At 43.3% G+C, this 16,988-nt stretch overlaps 1 protein-coding gene across 1 annotated transcript; it reads right to left on the bottom strand.

Annotated features, from left to right (window-relative positions):
- Positions 1 to 630: 630 nt before the first annotated feature.
- Positions 631 to 8,898, bottom strand: LOC116240658 (p53 apoptosis effector related to PMP-22-like). The gene is made up of 3 exons (XM_031611105.2): positions 8,478 to 8,898; positions 1,676 to 1,819; positions 631 to 1,104 (listed from the first exon to the last, which is right to left on the bottom strand). The coding sequence occupies exons 1-3, from the start codon at positions 8,686 to 8,688 to the stop codon at positions 869 to 871; spliced, it is 591 nt and encodes a 196-aa protein (XP_031466965.1). The 5' UTR covers positions 8,689 to 8,898; the 3' UTR covers positions 631 to 868.
- Positions 8,899 to 16,988: the final 8,090 nt, after the last annotated feature.

Here is a 16,988-nt window from a genome sequence, read left to right as displayed (position 1 = left end):
ACTCTGCAGTTCTAAAAGGTCAGACATAAAGAACAGAGTATGTTTCTACTGAAAAGTTTTTTTTTTTTTAAACAAGCATCTCCCAGATACCATATAATAATGCACACAGTTTAACATCTGAAGATTTATTTGTTCTCTCTGTGACAACGTATATTTAATTACATGTCTTTGTAGCATGTCTTGCAATGGCCACAAAAACTTCAATAAGTGTTATGTTAGCCACCATTATACACGTTGGCTCCATTTAACTGCAACAGATGGTGGAAAAAATAAATTTTATTTTCCCCTTAGTTCATACACTTAATAGTCAACAATGGTCCAGTAACAGGAACAAGAAGTGATTCTTAGGCAGCATATGACTGTAAAAGACTCAGCAAAGTTCCTTCCTTTGGACTAATTTTTGGCAGAAAAAAAGCTTTCTTTGGAAGGATTTTATTTTTTCCTAATTCTATGCAAAGCCATTTTATCACAGGTGAAAAAATAAAATAATTTGCAGGTCCCCCTGGTGGGGGTTGTTTAAAATCTCTCCTCCTTTCCAGCTTGAAAAGCTACATCTTTATTTGTAAGGATATATTTGAATAAAATAAGGATGACTCAGTTGGGAGAGAAAGGAGTAAGTAAACCACCAAAACAGAACTGACATGAGAATATGTAAATAATACTTTAGGTAAAAGTTATTTGGTTACAGATGCCAATGTTTTTTAATTTATTATTTTTTTTTAACCAGTGCTTGTAAGAAATATACTGAAGACATAAGGTAGGGTTTGGGTTTTTGTTTTTTTTTCCAGTCTCTTATAATTGCACCAACATTTGCAGCAAAGGTGCTCTTCTATTGCTTTGACAGTTGACTGCTGTTGGATTTAACTTTTCAATTTAAGTATGGTGCTCTGTCTGGGGAGGAGTAGTAGTATGTCGGCTTGATGTTTCCCAGGACTTCATCTTCCCAATTGGGGAGGCAGCAGAAGAAGAAAGCACAACCTATCACAACAACAGTGCTGGCCCAACCGAAACCATAGGCCCAGCTGAACATATTAGCTCCAATCAGAGGAATTTCTTCTGTGAATTTCACTGGATAGATGACCAACCCTATGATTTGGAATGCAGCTAAAGAAAGAAAGCAAAGAAAGCCAAGAGTAAATGACAGTGAATGTTATTACGTTCCCCACTGAAAAAAGATATATTGAGATAATTGCATTGCCCCTTCACATACATAAGGATTAGCTCCAGTCCCATTCTTGCAGCAGTGCATGATTCCTGGTCTGGGCAGGTCCCCAGCTGCTATGGCAGCTGCAGCTGGCACTGCTACCTCACTGAGGTACTCACCTGTGCTCAGAACAGCCCTATCCCACAGCCAGGTGTCTGTCCTGGTGGGGCAGTCACCTCTGGCTTCTACCATACCCACAGCTCCTCCCACCCTTGGGAAAGTGGGAGCCTGGGGCTCCCGGCTTCAAAACCTTAATACGTGACTTGCAGGGTCAAAGTTGTTGGTTGTCCCCATGCACTGTTTTTGGGAACTTGTTGATTCCTCTTGTGGCCTTGGTTAAATTTTTCATTTTTCATGAAAATGAGTCATAAATCAAAGAAATTGTTTCACAAGGGAAGCTCCATCTAGCATGTTTTTCTGCTTGTGCCTGTTTTAAATCTAATACAAGCTTATCTTTGCACCCAGCCTTACCAACAACAAAAAGCAAGCCTCCGATTCCTCGCACAAAGTTGAAGCGAAGTATTTCAATTGAGAATGCGATGACTGCGAGGGCGAAACAGATGACCAGGATCACAAAGCCAACGAGGTATGTGGCAGCTGCTGCTCTCCCCCATCCTTGAAAAGAAAAGAGGAAAGGTGTCACAGGCAGCAGTGCACTGAGCTGTAGGTCACTGCAGGTCTTCTGTTTCTTTTAGTCATTCTTTGTTGAAATGCTTTACTGTAAAAAGCACACACTATGTCAAAGCAACACTGAATGTCTCCAAGGTGCACAGCTGCAGAGAAATGATCATCAGAGAAGCAGCACTGAACTCTCTGGCTGCTAATTTGTCCTGCTGAAAAGAGAGACATAGCATAGCATGGCAGTGGCAATAACACCTCCAAACTCAGTATGTGTGGGAGACCCATTGATCTCTGAGCAGAAAGTGCACGCAACCTGTCAGAATGTGCTTTATCATCTTCACTCCATTTTGACATGCAAATTTACAAAACCACTTCCATGCACAGGAAAGTATGAGAGCAGATGAGGGTACAACTGTAGAGAGAATTGCTAGGAAATAATGTTGTCACCATACAGCTTCCTGTCTGCTTGCTTCTGACAAGAACTCTGTATGTGAATTAACATTAGCGCGACCAAAAGCAGACGTGGAGTAGTCGAGCTGAGACACGACGACAAAGAGAATGCTCTTAAAGACAAATATCTATTCACAGCCAAAACAACTTAGTAATAGGTAAAATATCATGGGTGGAGAAGTAGTGGAGTAAGAGGTAAAGTGAAAGAGTCCTCTGAATCATTACTTTGAGATTTGGTGGGGCTGAGCACTGCACAGAGTCCTTGGGAAACAGCCAGAAATTTAGATTTCATGGTGACACAGGCTTGTGAAAGGTTCCCACTGTGGCAGACCTCATTCTCTTTAAAAATGAGCTAGGAGTTTGAGTGTGAATGCCAAACTACACAGGTGTTTCCTGCCCTAGAGGCAGGACACTTACCCACAGGGGTAACCATATCCACCTCAGTCCTTGGGTTCCACTGAGCTGTCACCACAGCTCCCTTTTCCAAGTCTACATAACGTGGGTTCTGACTTTCACACATTCAGACATATGTAGGGCCAGATCCTGAAATCCCTTTAACATACAAATAAAGGGAACAATGAGATCTAGGCCAGAATATTTTCCCCCCCAAAAAAAGAGCTGAAGTCCTCCACCTTAGCCCAATCCAGTTAGCCCATTTGTTCTGCTGTTACATAAAAGAAAAAATAGTAATCTGAGGCAGAGAATCACAGATACCTCTATTCCATACAGTGGTTTCCTATTTGAAAGCAAAGCATTATTTTGCAGCTTTTTATGAGATCACTGATTTTGTTTCTCTTGCCCCCATTCAAAAATCAGAAGTGAAACAGCCACTCCCTACCAAAGTTTTCAGCCCCAAGCCCTCAGCCACCACCTCCTCCTGAATGAAGTCAAGCTGGAATGGAAAGGGTAAACAAAAGGCCTTTCTTGGAGCTACTTAAGACAGTAAAATCTTTTCAAACCAGTTCTTGTTAGCCTCCTGCAGCCAGTCCTGCATGTTTTGTCTCCCTTCCCCAGGAGAGTGCCGCAGGAGGAGGAGGGAGGGAGGACACCCCACTGGCCTTTGGAGATGACAGTGGTGTCAGTGGTCCTCTAACAGCTTTTCCTTCAAAATATTATCTGACGTGCCTAATGCAGGGACTGGGTATCATCTCCACAGAAAGATTTATTTAGGGATAAGGAATGCAAAGGAATATTTAACCACTACACCCAGCCAGCCCGGGAAAAGTAATTCAAACTAAAACTAGGAATGCTATTTATTGATATCTCCTCTATTAGGAGAAAAACAATAACAAGGGCAACAAGGAACTCTTAGTTATCAAAGTACTTTCCCCTACAGATGCATTACGTATGCTGGCACAGAGCAGAGAGCCAGGCGTGGCATCTGTCTCATGGAGGTTCGATTGCAAACCCAAAACTGCCAGCAAGTTGGATGCCTTGATATTTGCTGCAGCACAAACAGGACTGCAAGAGATACAGGCTGCAAAGCCCCCAGTGCTATCTCTGCTCTTTCCAGGCTCTGTGTGCTTAGTTTACAAGTATAACAAGCTTTGGGATACATCAGCCCTGACCTCACTCACAGTGACTCATTTGCTCATCTCTGGCAGTATGAAAATAATAACCCACATAGCTACAGGAGATATCTGGTCAGGAATATTATTCTCAAACCCAGCTTTTTTCAGATCTTCAGGAACAGAGCAGCAGCGAGTACCATCAGTGAAAAATGTGCAGTAGTTTTTGCGCTCACGTGCAACAAAATTCAGTGCTGGCGAGCACATACCTTTCCCCCTCCCACTGGGTTATCTGCTCCAGCAGCACTTATCAGCACATAATACTGATAAGGCCTGATAAGGTGAGCCTTTGGCGCTGGCCCCTGTGACGGATTGATCTGCTCAGGGCAAGACAAGATAACAGCTGCAGAACAGCCAGCCCACCACATTAGCACTGAAGAGAAGGAATTCCAGGAAGAGAAGGAACGTGTGGCTATATACAGTGGAAGGGAAATCTCAAAAAAGTTAACCCCATCATTCCCATGCCTATTAAGATAGGCTTTCTGGCTCTGTGTCCTCCAAAGAGCTGCTGAGCTTCTTCACCTGTGACACCCAACTGCCACGGGCAGAGATAGGTATTGTGTCTCTGCCTTAATTGTGGGAGAGATCTGCTCACAGTCCAAGAAGGACAGATCAGCCCCAACATTTGGATGGCTTGTGCTCAGAAAATTTTGTAACCTCAAGAGAGTTAGCCGGAATTTATATATGCCATAGAAATTAAAAAAATCTCTGGTTCCTTTATTTAATACAATTTCTAACTCAAAACAGGTATAAACATGACATCTGTCCATGATATCAAACAACAATACCAAAGTAATTTGGGGCTGCATAACTGGAGAGTCAGAAAAATGGGAGAACAGTAAAGCTGAACAGTTTGAGGTATTTCTGTTACCCAGGTCAGCATTACTTCAAGAAGAGTTCTTTGCATCCAAGCAACAGTGAAGTATTTAAAGAACTTTTTTTTGGGGGGGAATGGGGGGAGAAAAAAAAAAAGCCTATATGAGAGCTATAGTTGATGGAAAGGATTAAGAGTTTTATTATACAGCTTAATTAATAACTATGCAAAAGAACTAAGCTGCAAATGTTAGCATGCAAATAACTAGGAGGGCTCAGGACTACTTGAAGTTAATGGTGAGCACCATTAATAGGATGAAATTTAAAAAAAAACACAATGACATACAAACACAAAAGTCTCAGTTTTAGCTGTACTTCCTGATTTTATTTGGCTCAGCTTGAGTTGGGAAGAAATGGGAACTCTACAGGACATTTACATTGAGATTTCCCTGCAGAAATGAATAAAAGGACTGAGAAAATAATCTAGCAGGAAGATAAAGCACTACAGGATATGAAGTAACAAACCCTTCTCATCTTGGTTCATTTATTTACCAAATTGGAAGCTGGTTTATCAGCTTGTGGATAACTAGAATCTTCAGGTAGAAGTTTCTACTATGACATGCTTAGTTGAGAGTTTCATGCTGTAGTTGTAGTAGTTTTCTGTATATAGATGACAGTGGCAATTTTTCTTTGGTGTTGAGAGCTCATAACATGGGAAGTCCAGAAAATGTGTCTTTGTTGACAAAACAAAGGAGTAGCGGACTGCCAGCAAGAAAGCACTGCCAGCAATATTTTCTTGCTTTCATAACATTCAAATTTCCATGACGCCATAAGCAGTGAGGGAAAAGTATGTGCACACCCTCACAAGCCTAGGGCAGCCCAGAACTGAGGGACTGCCTGAAGAGCCTGCTAGGAATTAACACTAGGCATCCCAGCTCTCCCTTGGTTTTAGCAGTCTGGAAATTCCAGTCGCTATACTACCAAAATGCTAAATGAAAATCTGGTTGCAGCCCTTTGACTGCAAGCCAGGAGAAGCAAAATCCTGTTCGTTTCCAACCTTCTTTGCCTCACTGCTACTTGCAGTAAAGGTGTGCCTGCTCACTGGCAGGAGACAAGCCAGTCATGCTGGCTGGGCTCTTGTGCTGGGGAGTTTCAAGACATCTGCTGGGTGTAGCTAGGCATGCCAACTGCTGCTTCTCTGTTAGTCTCTTCTGAGTGCCTTCACCCTGCACATTTGTTTGCTAGGACATATCCTGCCACCATAAATCTGACTAAACTATGCTTGAACAGAGGCGAGGGCATAGTGAATGTGCCTGTAATGTTCCTCCTTTATTTACCTGGCCCCTTGGTGAAGGCGGCACATGCACACAGTTCCACTAATGACCTGTGGTATCGAAGTCCACTTCTTTGAGCCATGGGCACAGTGGCACAGCAGCAGGGAAACATGATTCACAGAGGCAGGCTCCTACTCCTAAGTCCCACCTCTTTTTGTGTTTTTTTTTTTTTCTCCTCCTTTTGGCACTTACTGAGGATGCAGATGAATGCCTCCATTTTTCTGAGTCAGCTATTGTGTACTTAATGAATACTAACCAGCTGTTAGGAACGTAAGACATCGTTAACCACTTTTACTGCACATGTACACACCCATCCCTCACTGTTGAGGACTCAAACCAAAGTCACTGGGAGCAGATGTTGAGGTCTTGGAAGACGCTGTCGCCCTCTAATGCTGTCCCTAAACATATAGGGTCATCACTGCTTAGACAAAGGTAACCGCCCTCTCCACGCTGCAAACAATCTTCCTCATATCTGATGGCTTACTGATATGTTTCAAACACAGTCACCAGTTTTATACTGCACTGGGCCAAACAAAGTCATTTTGAGTCATACATTATGTAGTATGGCAGCTCTGTGTTGCAACATATTAATAAATACGCAGATACTGCCAGGCAGATACTTGCCAGATGCAAACCAGTAGAGATATCAAATCAAAATCCATTCTCCACCTCCCTACTAAAGGATATTCTATTCTTATTTTTCTCTTTTTATTTCTTCTATCTTATGTGGACTGTAAAATATTCACTAAGAAGCAATTCAGTGTAGGAGACATTCTTATTTGCAAAACATAGTTTGTCTGTTCCTTCCCCTCTTTCCTATTTAAAGTAAGTGACCAAACTGCTTTTTCTCTCCCTCTCTCAGCATACATGCCACAGCTCAATTAAGAAAATGTCTAATGCGGCTTTCTACTAATGGGGACCACTCTGAAATTTTGTTTTCATCCAGAGGAGCAAGATGGTTAGTCTGGAGTAGTTATCATATGCAAAACACAAGTTGTGCATCTCAATTAATTTACTTTCCTGCAGCAGTGCTGTGAAGGCCTCCTAGGCATTCCTTCCTTTGCAAATGCCCTCACCTACTTGGAGACTAATTGCATTAGCATAGAAAAATGGAAACAAACCCAAACTCATATTTTACATCCTGTCTCTAGATGCAAATAAACACTAAGCAGACAGTGGCCCTGATTTCCTCAAAGCTAGAGAAGAGGGAAAGCCAAGTTAATCAGACTAAGCCAAGGATTTGAATGAGCCTTGGCTTGGTTAAATAAGCAAAGTCAGGGATACCATTCTCCTTTGACAGAAGGGTTGAAAACTTCATAAAGTCACTCTTGCCCTAGAAGACACAAGGCTGAAACGAGGTACACACCCATCACCACTCATAGACGAGAGGAAGGGACACTACAGGAGAAAGCAAACCTCAGCAGCTCTACTGCACAGACACTTCATGCAAAGCAGAGATTTCAGCCGCTCTCCTGCACTAGGCTACACTCCTCTTTGGCTTTGGGTAGTGGGACAAGCAGATTTCTGCCACCTACAGTAAAGCCTACAGCAATCACCAGGCTAGTAAATGACAGCAATGCTTTTGCAAAACATTCCAGATTTCACTGAGTTGCAATGGCAAGCACTGTGCTGGGAGGAAGCCTCCCTGCTGCCCTTGTGCAAGCTGGAACCCTCCCTTCCAGCTTCCACGTGAAGTCCCCAAAGTACTCTCATCCAGGACTATAGGGCGGGTCTGTTTGTCCCGAAACATTCTGTCTGTGAGAAAAGCAGATGCAAAACAGACCACAGCTAGAAAAAAAGATAAAAACAGAAAGTCCCTGAGAAAAACAAACTGGGACTATGTGGTAAGAATATTACGCTTGCAATGCCAGATATAAAGAAGTAAAGTAAGATAAAGCCAAGGCAGTTACTCCCTGATTTATGACTTAGTGCAATAGGGAGATATATACAGGAAGCTGCATGTTTTCCATTTGCAAACCTAAGCTGCAGGTCGGGAGGCATTCTCTAGCCAGGTAGGGTTAAGGGTCCCCCTCCCCTAACAGGAGGGGAGGCAGCTTTGCTGTTGCCCAGGTGCAGGGAAGCCCAGTGTGAACTCTCCTGCAGTGGGTCAGCGAGGGAGCTGCGTGCTGCAGGGTGAGGCTGCCTGCACTGCAACACACATAGAACTGCTGAAAGCAGACTTGTGGCCAATGACTCTCTTACTTCAGTTATAAAAGAAAATAAAAAGCAAGCCTTGTTCCTTACTCCTGATAGGAAAGATGCCTAAAGCAGTCTGAGGTCCTGTCTCTGTTCATTAAGGCTCAAAACAGCACCAGTTCTGTCTTGGAAAACTCCATCCCAGCCAGCAGCTACACCACCACAAAGAGCTGACAGCCTTTGCTTTGCCAGTGCGTGCTGGACAAATTTTTCCAGCCTTATCTCCCCTGAGGTGCAGCCACCAGAGGACAGGGTCCCAGAGGGGCAGGGACAGGTGGGCTACTCGCTTACCATAGTCCATGAGAGATTCACAGTTCCAGTTGAGGTCCTGCTCGCCCCGCGTGCAGCTCTCCCACAGCGACGCTTGGTGCACGTAGGGCTCCGACTCAGACTCCAGCCAGCCCCGGCCTGCCAGTGCGATGATACCCATGATGATGGCCAGGCCCAGCAGCAGGGGCAGGAGCCAACGGCACCGCCAGCAAGCGAGGGTGCACGCCACCATCCTGCCGGGCTGTTGGGGCACCTGTGAGCCCGAGTTGCTCGGGGAGGGAAAGGCGGGTGCCGCAAGGACGCTCCTCCAAGCAGAGTCTGTCTGTCGGAACTGAGCTTTAAAGCGCGCTGGGAGGAGGGAGTCCCACCCACATTCCTGGGAGTGAGCGTGGCAGCAGCAACCTGTGGGGCTGGCGGAATGGAGAGGAGAGTGCGGGGCTGGGTCCTGCTCCTCACCATGACCCTGCTCCCTCTGTGCCAAGTAAGTTCCAGTTACGTTCCTGTCCCACACTTAACTCCTTACTAGCTGCTGTCCTCCCGTCAAACTCCACTTCTTGGTCATGGTCATGGTGTATCCGTGTGTCCTTGCTTGTGACAGCTCTGTCATAGAGAAAAAGCCACAGCTGCCATGAAACCCCCAAACCACCTTGATGGACACCATGGGTGTATCACCATGCCTGATCCAAATGTCTCTGTCCTAAAATATGCAGTGCTGCATGTTGGCTAGGGGCATCCTCACAGTTCTGCCTGCCAGGTCTTCAGTACACATGAGCCTTCTTTTAACCTTCATTTGTTACATGACCTCTGCATGATACCCCTACATTAAACCCACAGATGCTCTCGAGTCTGTCTGACTTTCTCCCCACCTTTGCAGATGTTCTGTCAGCAAGTGTAGGAAAACACAGCAAAAACTTCTGGCTCTCACTGTGCTTCACAAGCCCTGCCTTTTCTCCTGGTGTTTGGCTCATCTTTCTCCTCTCCGTTCACCAGATAAAGAATGATCATTACCTAAAGTCAATAACACTAATTATGGCAGCCACTTTAGGCACTAAACACTTATAATATTATACGTTGTTTCATGATTGAAATAGTCAGTTCCTTGCCCAGTTTTTGGACAATTTTAATGCAAATGAGAAGAAGAAAGAAAGGTGTTATTTGAGGATGGGAATATGACATTATTCACAAGGAAACTGCATCATGGCATGAAGGATAGCATTAAACAAATGTGTGGTTTTGAAATGTTTGATGGCTCTTGTGCTGTCATTCAACCAGGCTGTGCCAGACACAGTACAGGAGTGGTACTCAGGACCTCTATGCCCATTCTCCATTCCATGCCTGGAAGTGCACCCCAAAAGTGAGCAAAATTAAGGTTTCCCCATTATATGACACGAATGCTCACCGAATATCACAGTCACAGGAGAAACACTACTCTACAGAAAGATTGACACACATTCTATTGTGTTATCCCCACATTATCCCATTGTCTAGTAACAGTGCAAACTCTATTCATATGGGTAGATGTGCTGATCACATGGGATGCATGCATGTTGGGCTTATAACACACACATTTGGTCAAGTCTTAAGAGCAGCTTCAAGGTTTCAACAAAGAGGTTAGTAGGACAGCAAATGTTTGAGGTCTGAAGGGCTGAAAGCAATTATTGGGTATGGTGAAATACATGGGATTCAAGGAGGATGTGGGGCTGTAAGTTCATACTGGACTGCACCAAATGGGATTTTGTCGCACGCAGTCATGTGGAATGTGTTCAAGCTGACTGATGTCACAGAATTGCAGAATATTCTGTGTTGGAAGGGACTCATGAGGATCACTGAATCCATCCCCTGGCTCCATACAGGACCACCCAACAATCAAACCCTATGTCTGAGAGTGCTATCTAAATGCTCCTTGAACTCCAGCAGATTGGGCCTGTGCCCACTGCCCTGGGCAGCCTGTTCCATTCCCACTGCCCTCTGGCGAAGAATATTTTCCTAACACCCAGCCTGATCCTCCCCTGATGCAGCTCCATGCTGTTCTAGGGAGGAGGTACAGTGAAATTCATTTGAGTGTTGTGGTACTAAAAACAGAACTACAAGATGGTATCACCATGAAGAAGTTGCAAAAATCTCAGGCAGGTTACCTCAAACCAGGTGAAGTTTCACCAGACCTCTCAGCATTCTGCTCAAAGTTCCCACCAGAAAAATCTATGAAGAAGGTATGTGTATCTGGATATGATGTGTTCTTATGTGCTTGTTTGAGAGAAAAAATGGGACAGTGTGAAGTTTCTGTTCTGTCAGTGATGTTTAAAGTACATAATACATATTAAAAAGTAGCTTTAAAAGATTATTTGCATATATTTTGTATAGTGTGTAAATGAAAAGCTATAGCAATGGACTATAGTAATACTTAGTGGAAACTGCAGAAGGCATTTTTAAATTGATGATTTTAAGATTATCAATTTCTGAATAGTGTGGAGGGACTAGTTACCACTGTCTCAAGGGCTTTTGCCTATCAAGCTCATATTGGCTGGAAAAATAATGAAGGGCTAATTTTAAATCTAATCTGTCTTTAAGTCACCTATCTGGAAGATTTAATGGCCTTTTGATTCTGGCATAATGAGATTGCAATATATATATATATGCTTATACGTATATATACATATATACATATACTTATATGTATGTACACATGTCTCTGCCTTTTCCTTATCCTCAGTGATCTCATTCCCAGCCTCATGCAGGAGATTCTCCTTAATCCTCCTCTTACTGTTGATATATTTGTAAAAGAGTTTCTTGTTCCTTTTTACCCCAGTGGCCAGGTTGAGCCTTACAAGGAGCAGCTAAAGGAGCTGGGTGGGATTGTTCAGCCTGGAGGAGGCTCAGGGGAGACCTTACTGTTCTCTATAACTACCTGAAGGGAGGTTGTAGTGAGCTGGGGGTTGGCCTCTTCTCTCGTGTAACTGGTGATAGGACTACAGGGAATGGCTTCAAGCTGCGCCAGGGGAGATTCAGGCTGGTTGTTAGGAAATACTACTTCTCTGAAAGAGCAGTCAGGGAGTTGGTGGAGTCACCGACCCTGGAGGTGTTCAAGGAACGTTTGGACTTTGTGTTGAGGAACATAGTTTAGTGAGTACTATTGGTGATAGGTGGATGGTTGGACTGGATGGTCTTGTAGGTCTTTTCCAGCCTTGGTGATTCTATGATTCTGTGATGTCTGTGCACATGTATATGTCTGTGTGTATACTTCTTTCTAACTCCTCTTCCACCCTTCAGTTCCCCACCCTTCTTTTATGATACCAATTTAAATTGTTACCATTTTTTTTTTTTTTATCATTTTTGAAGCCTTAACTACCACAACTTAGTCCTTTTCACATCCTATCAGATCATTGGCACCACACTGCAACCAAAATTGTCTTCCTCATTCATTTCTTATTTCCATGCTCGCTGTTCAGATTTCATTCCAAATTGATAATTTTTTGCTTGAACTACTAGCTTGCATGCTTGATATGTCAACACGTAATTTTTGTATAGAGGAGAGGGAAAAATTAAGTTTTTTGGCTCTAGAGAGGACTTTGTGTGCTCAGTGCTGAGAGATGTTTTTCCAGCAGCTCATTGCCAGTACTGAAGTCACCTCAGAAGTAGGTATAGAAGCTGTTTGCTTTAGCAGAAAACATAGGAGCTGTTTTCTATTGCTGGAAGAGAACTGAGGTTAAATTTCATCGATTTTGTGAGAAATATAGCAAGGACACACAGCTCAGAAAATTGCTCTCTTTGTTAGAAGGTCAGACATTAGAGAGTTTCTCCTGTTCAGAAAGGCACATACGTCTGGTTGCTGTTTGTTAATTGCATTAATGGGTTTCCTAAAACAGGGCATGCCCTGCAGTGATATCCAGAGAGGCAAGAAGCCCACTGGGGTGCTGGGGCAGTATAACCCCACAGTGTCACACCATACCAAGCCCACCAAAGCCCTTCTTTGGCATCAACAGTCCTCATGGCATGCTGAGCACTCCCTGGTGACTGCATGAGGAGGGAGACGAGTCCCCTCTTAGTTGTAAACATGGGGCTTTGTCAGTGGAGATCCAAGGATGTCCTACATAACTCCCAGTGCTTCACGTCTTGCCTTCTAGTGGCACTACCCTCTGTACAGCAGCAATACCTGTGGTTAAGCACAGCATTACATTTACAGAGCAGGAATAGCTTGAGGTGAAATTTCCCCTTACAATTCCTTGCATTTCTGGGTACTATTGATGAAAATGTCACTACCTATGAGGAGGCTCTATACCAACGTGCTATACAGATGACATGCAAGAAAAAGAAAAACCAACTGGGAAATCCATCTGAAGTAAAAAAGTAACACACTGAAGACTTCTTTTCGTATGACCAAGGACCTAAAGCACAGAGAAGTCATCTGCATTCAGTTCCAATGTTACTTTGATTTAATAGTGAGAAAAGCTAGAAAACCAATAAACCAGTGCCTCCTGCAAGCAAAATAGGCAGCTCCAGCAGCATATGTAGTTTCTGTCACCTCCAGCTTGTGTAGCCAGCACAAACACAGGGACCAGATGGTAGTAGTCTGGGGGCTGCAAAAATACGTGCATGAAAAGCACGTAGTGCTATGATCATGAGGAAAAGATGCCCAGTATTTAATTACATGAAAACCCAATTGGAAAACCCAACTGAAGGTTTGCTTTACTACATGACTGGAAATGCCTGATTCTATCTGGGCATTTTGGATCATGCTCCTCTGTCAAATGGATGTTACTTTCATCTGTGAACATAGTTACTGTGATTATTATGAAAATCTAAACCACTGCTTCAAATTCTTCTTTTACCACAGGAAAAAAGGAATTGTATACCTCTTTCACCACCTCTATCCTTACTTTTAGTTATTTATTATGCCAATAATTAGATTATTTAATAATCTTTTGGGCTCCGTAGCTGTATTTTTCTCTTCAGTATAACAAGGGATGTGCTTCTCCTACAGACGGTGCTGTGCATAGAGTAAATCATTTACCACTGCCAGCAATTACTCACCAAGATATCAGAGAGAGCAAGGCAGTGCTGAGTGAAGGTCAGCCATCAGTCCCAGCCCAGATGGGCACAGCAGGATTCTCACAAGCACAGCTTTGCAGAGGATAAGGGTGGGAACCTGCAGGCTTTTTGTTCCCAAGGGTGCGTCTGGGGGGCATAGTGAGCATCAGAGAGCCAAGATCACAGCTCAGCCCCCACACTGGAGGCCATGGGGCAGGGCAGGGCAGGGTTCTCCTTGGGATCCCCTCGGGACTAGAGCTCTTCTCCTTTTCCCATTTTACCTGAAGCCATTTTTTTTCTGTCCTGTTTACATCTTGTTTAAAGCCTTGAGGAAAAAAGCAATGTTCGCAGACTAAAACCTGTTGTAAATCCAATTATTTTTTAATTCATGGGTGTTGTCCTTCTGCAGCGTCTTATGCTCACTTTTCTCAATGTTCAAGTGCCCTAATTCTGCTTAATCTTTCTTCAGGCATCAGGGTAGTAAGATCTCTATTTAGACACTAACGAGCATCACCAAAACAAGGTAGTCACTCAAGCCATAAAACAGAATTGGGATGGGAGATAGTGCAGCCCCCATCGAACACTCCAGCAGTTTCCAAATCAAATTTCTGCTTCCTTATCTGTGCTAAGACTTTGCCATTATCTGAATTTAAAAGCAATCTGTTTTTTTCCTGACTAGCTTTAGTTGAATTTATCTTATGTTAAAAACTCATCAACCTCTGGATGTGCTCTTTGCAATGTTGATGTGCTGCTGAGACTGCTTCAAGAGCCGTGCAAAAATGCCAGGTTGGATGAGCAACACAAGAGCATGAGCACGGCCTAAGAGGCTGACTAATTGTTTCTCATCCCAGCATATCCTTGTATAAATACAAAGAGGGTGAAAAGCTCTTCTTCTTCTGCACACAGTGTGCCTATGGTGGCTGTGAAGAGAGGCATCAAGGTGCATGTGAGGGCACTGACTCAGCTACTGAAGTTTTCTGCATTTGAGTTGTGGAGAAGTCTCTTTTCTATCTTGGAAGTGCACTGTATGAAATTCTGCCTCTAATGAAGAAAATGACAGAATCCCTGGTGGAAGAGATTTTAACCTAGAGCTCTTTAGACACCTCAAAATCACTTAGATCATGATTGTACCATATCCGTGCTATGACCATCTTCATGCATGATGCTAAACGGTAGTAACAGAGTCCTCAGTATTGCCCAACTGACCCTGAAACTGCTTCTTCAGAGATGGGAGCTGGGTGCAGCGTGTAAATCTTATTTTGTCAAACTGAGAATATTTCTTTTTGATCCCCCCCCTCCTCCCTCAAAGAAAACCCAAGGTATGGTGTATTCTTATGCGTGAGAGTTTGTAGGTTTTCATGGATTGTAGTTTGTGTATTTGTTTGCTTTCCATTTTCTAGTTATTCACAGAGATCCAGGGAAGAGTTACTAATTCTTAGAGAGCAGCATGATCACATTTGTTCTAAATTATGTGTTCACTTCAGATAAGTTGAGAGAATCTGTATTTTGGAAAACTAGAAATGGAAATACTGAAGCTTGGCATGATCTGTGGAGATATCGTCCACTTCGTGTGCCATTCTGAGAACTCTCCTCAGATGTGTATAAACTAGACCTGAGGCTCCTGCTGCGGTTCCAGCACTCTGATAAAAGAGGCGATGTACCCACTGATGGTTGCACTGCTTGAAACCTGGAGGAGCCAGCGTTCCTGCCTCCGGCTCCAGGCGGCTTTCACCCCATGGAGCAGCGTCCCGGGGACGGCTGCTACCAGCAGGGGGCAGGAAACACCTCAGAAACTGGGGACGTTTACAGAAGCTTTCTTTTATACTTTATTTGCATTTCCTTGCTTCAATCCGTATTTCCTGTCTCGGTTCCACTTTCCCCTCTGTAAAGCCACCCACATCTCAAATCTGTTCACACAGCATTGCAGAAGATTGTCAGCTTTTTGCTCTTTTTAGCCCTTTTAAAATGATGCCTTGGTTCCCAGCAGTGGCACCAGGGAGGAGCTTTTGGGATACATTTATTCTCCACGTGCATACACAGAACCAGACACGGTGCGTTTTGCTGCACAGCTCTACATTAAAGACCCTGATTAGCTTTTATAAATGACTCATGCAATAGCTCAGTCCACTGAAGCCTGATTTCCAAGTGACAATCTGGTCTTTTAAGTACATGCTCAAATGAGGGATCACAAAATCAAATTAATAGTGCATGTGAACGTGGTACTGAATTCACTCAGCGTGCATGAACATCAGGACACTGAGTCATTATTTGAGGAGCAAGCCAGGGGGTCTGACTCTTATGCACCCTCTCCCAAGCCTTGTTACAGCAGGAGCTGCTTCTGTGTTCCTCTCTGGCATTAACCCATTTTGCTGTTCTACTATGCAAAACAGTGGTTATAAATAATGCTGTTTTCTCTCCCACAGCACTGGACAGACAGAAATCTCTATTTGTTCTGCTGCCAAATCTTCTTCAATTCAGCTTGGCCACACTTCCAGGATCATCTTTCCCTCACAGAAACAGCACTGTGCCTCTGATTTTAAAAGTTTCTTTCTTGAGCATCTTGCTGTGATAGAAACAGAAATAGCTGAATGCAGGTGAACAAAAAGGGACTTTGCAGAAGATAGTATCTGTAAATTTCCAAAAACTTAGATGAAAAATAAATTTTAAATTACACAGATATGCAGTTAGAACAACCATGTGCAAGCAAGAGTAACAGTTCTCAGAAGAAGGCTGAGAGATGGAAAACAAGGAGAAAAGGGAAACACTGTGCTCAGGGGGAAGGTTTCTGTCTTGGTAAGGTTGCGTTTCATTAGATCATAGAGTGGGACACTGTCTGCATATTACTCTCAAGTGTTAGCAAGCATATTCTGTAAACACTTCTGCTCTTTCAAGTAGTAAACAGTGAGCGGGAAGCAACAGATTTGAGTAGAAAAGAGTGTAGATGAGGGATTTAGTTTAAACGCTGTCACCAATAATAAGTAAGCACTGACGATGTATGCTTATAAAGGAAGAGAGGAATGGTAGACAGGGGAAAAATACTCTCATCTTTCTGTTCCTCTCTGTCTAGTTTATACATCATATGGTAGTTAGCAATTAAATTGAAATATAACCTGCAGTGCAGTTTGATCAGTTGGAAAAGTGAGACCACGAGAGATTTCAAGTGATCACACAATAACAGATGGAGTAATAAAACCTGGGACAATAAAGGATATTTGCGGAACAAATGAAAGATCAACTTCCCTTCTGTTACAGAAGCAAGAAAATAGGCAAGTGTTAAAAAACAATCTAAAAGGCAAATTGATGAGAAGAGGAACATATGGCCAAAATGTAAAGTGTTAAATACACACAGAGGAAAATGTATGCCTTCAAACCATCATTGCAGAATGCTTGTTTCTAGTTTTTGCATGCTTTTCCTTGCCCCCATTTTTGAAGAAACAGTTCCTTGGATCTCAGTAGTACAAAGTAGGAACCTAGTTCCAAAGTAGAACCTAGTTCCAAAGATGGAAC

Source organism: Phasianus colchicus, chromosome 2 (genome assembly GCF_987193195.1).
Source record: "Phasianus colchicus chromosome 2, bPhaCol1.hap1.1, whole genome shotgun sequence".
NCBI classification, from domain to species: domain Eukaryota; kingdom Metazoa; phylum Chordata; class Aves; order Galliformes; family Phasianidae; genus Phasianus; species Phasianus colchicus.
The sequence above is the reverse complement of the archived record's forward strand: the minus strand, read 5'-3'. Positions and strand labels throughout refer to the sequence as shown.

Coding starts and splice junctions, on each gene's coding strand:
- LOC116240658 (XM_031611105.2), bottom strand. CDS start 8,688: ATGGTGGCGTGCACCCTCGCTTGCTGGCGGTGCCGTTGGCTCCTGCCC. Junction 1,820..8,477: donor TGAATCTCTCATGGACTATG/GTAAGCGAGTAG, acceptor TTTCTTTTCAAG/GATGGGGGAGAGCAGCAGCT. Junction 1,105..1,675: donor AGGCTTGCTTTTTGTTGTTG/GTAAGGCTGGGT, acceptor TTCTTTCTTTAG/CTGCATTCCAAATCATAGGG.